At 35.3% G+C, this 1,160-nt stretch overlaps 1 protein-coding gene across 1 annotated transcript; it reads left to right on the top strand.

Annotated features, from left to right (window-relative positions):
• Positions 1-318: 318 nt before the first annotated feature.
• LOTGIDRAFT_161759 (hypothetical protein) lies at positions 319-981 on the top strand (the record flags this gene model as incomplete). The annotated part of the gene is made up of 1 exon (XM_009057663.1): positions 319-981. The coding sequence occupies one exon, from the start codon at positions 319-321 to the stop codon at positions 979-981; it is 663 nt and encodes a 220-aa protein (XP_009055911.1).
• Positions 982-1,160: the final 179 nt, after the last annotated feature.

Consider the following 1,160-nt stretch of genomic DNA (forward strand, 5'->3'; position numbering starts at 1 on the left):
GACATCAATGGCAAGCTTAAATATGACGGAACTCGTTATCTCAAAGTTGAATTTCCTGATTCAGTTTCTAGTCTGCCGTATGCAACAACTTTTTTTGGATCTTCATATTCTGTCAGACATAATGACCAAGGCAAAGTCTGTTATGTTTGTCTCAAGTGTGATCATGTGATGGCTAATTGTCCTGATTTTAAATGTTTTCGGTGCAAACAGCATGGTCATGGGAAACGCTCTTGCAAAGCTGAATTTTGCAAGCGATGTAGGCGATATAAATGGGAGTGCAACTGCATTCAAGATCGAGACACTTCGGTGTTTGGAGATATGGTTTTGCCAGAAAGCTTTCCTTCTTGCGAAAATTCTGTGAAATCAGGAATGATTGGTGTAGTTCCTGAAAGTGATTCAGTTTGTGAAAATGTTATTTCTGCCAAAAGTGAGTCTATAAGTGAAAATAGGTCTGAAAATGAAAGCAGATCCGAAAATGATAATAGGTCAATTGCTGAAAATGATAATAAAGAAGATAATCTCAGAGTAGAAAATTGGTCAGTTGGAGAAAAAAGGTCCGCTGTAGAAAATGGCTCCGTTGTTGAAATTAAATCTGTTGCTGAAAATATACCTGTGGATATAAAATCTTCTGTTTCAAATGGAGCTACTGGTGTGTCTTCAGATAAACAAAAGGTTATTGAATTTGTTGTGGCCCCAGAGGATGAATGTGATGCCAGAGATGGTGATAAATCGGATGAAATCATTTCTTTGGATGAAGAATCGGATAATATTATGGAATGTGATGATTTTTCTCAGGTTTCCCGTAGCAGTAGCAACTCTGGGATAAATCCTAGGCGTCATAAATTAGTAACAGCTCCTAATAAGGAAACTGTATTGAAATGTGTGCGTGATCGTGCGACTGTTTTATCTAAAAAGAAAAAGAAAGAGTCAAAACGCAAGAGCAGTTTTAAACATGTTGTTGAATCTGAGTTGCCTAAATAAATTTTATTAAGTAACAGAAAAAATGGCTAAAATTGCTACAATTAACATCAATGGTCTAAGGAGTGTCAATAAATTTCAGTTATTTGTATCGGATCTTAAAATTAAAAATCTTGATATCGTTTGTGTACAAGAAACGCATTGGAATATTGATTTTATTTCATCCTTTAAATATTTGTGGG

Source organism: Lottia gigantea, assembly GCF_000327385.1.
Source record: "Lottia gigantea unplaced genomic scaffold LOTGIsca_31, whole genome shotgun sequence".
Taxonomy (NCBI): Eukaryota; Metazoa; Mollusca; class Gastropoda; family Lottiidae; genus Lottia; species Lottia gigantea.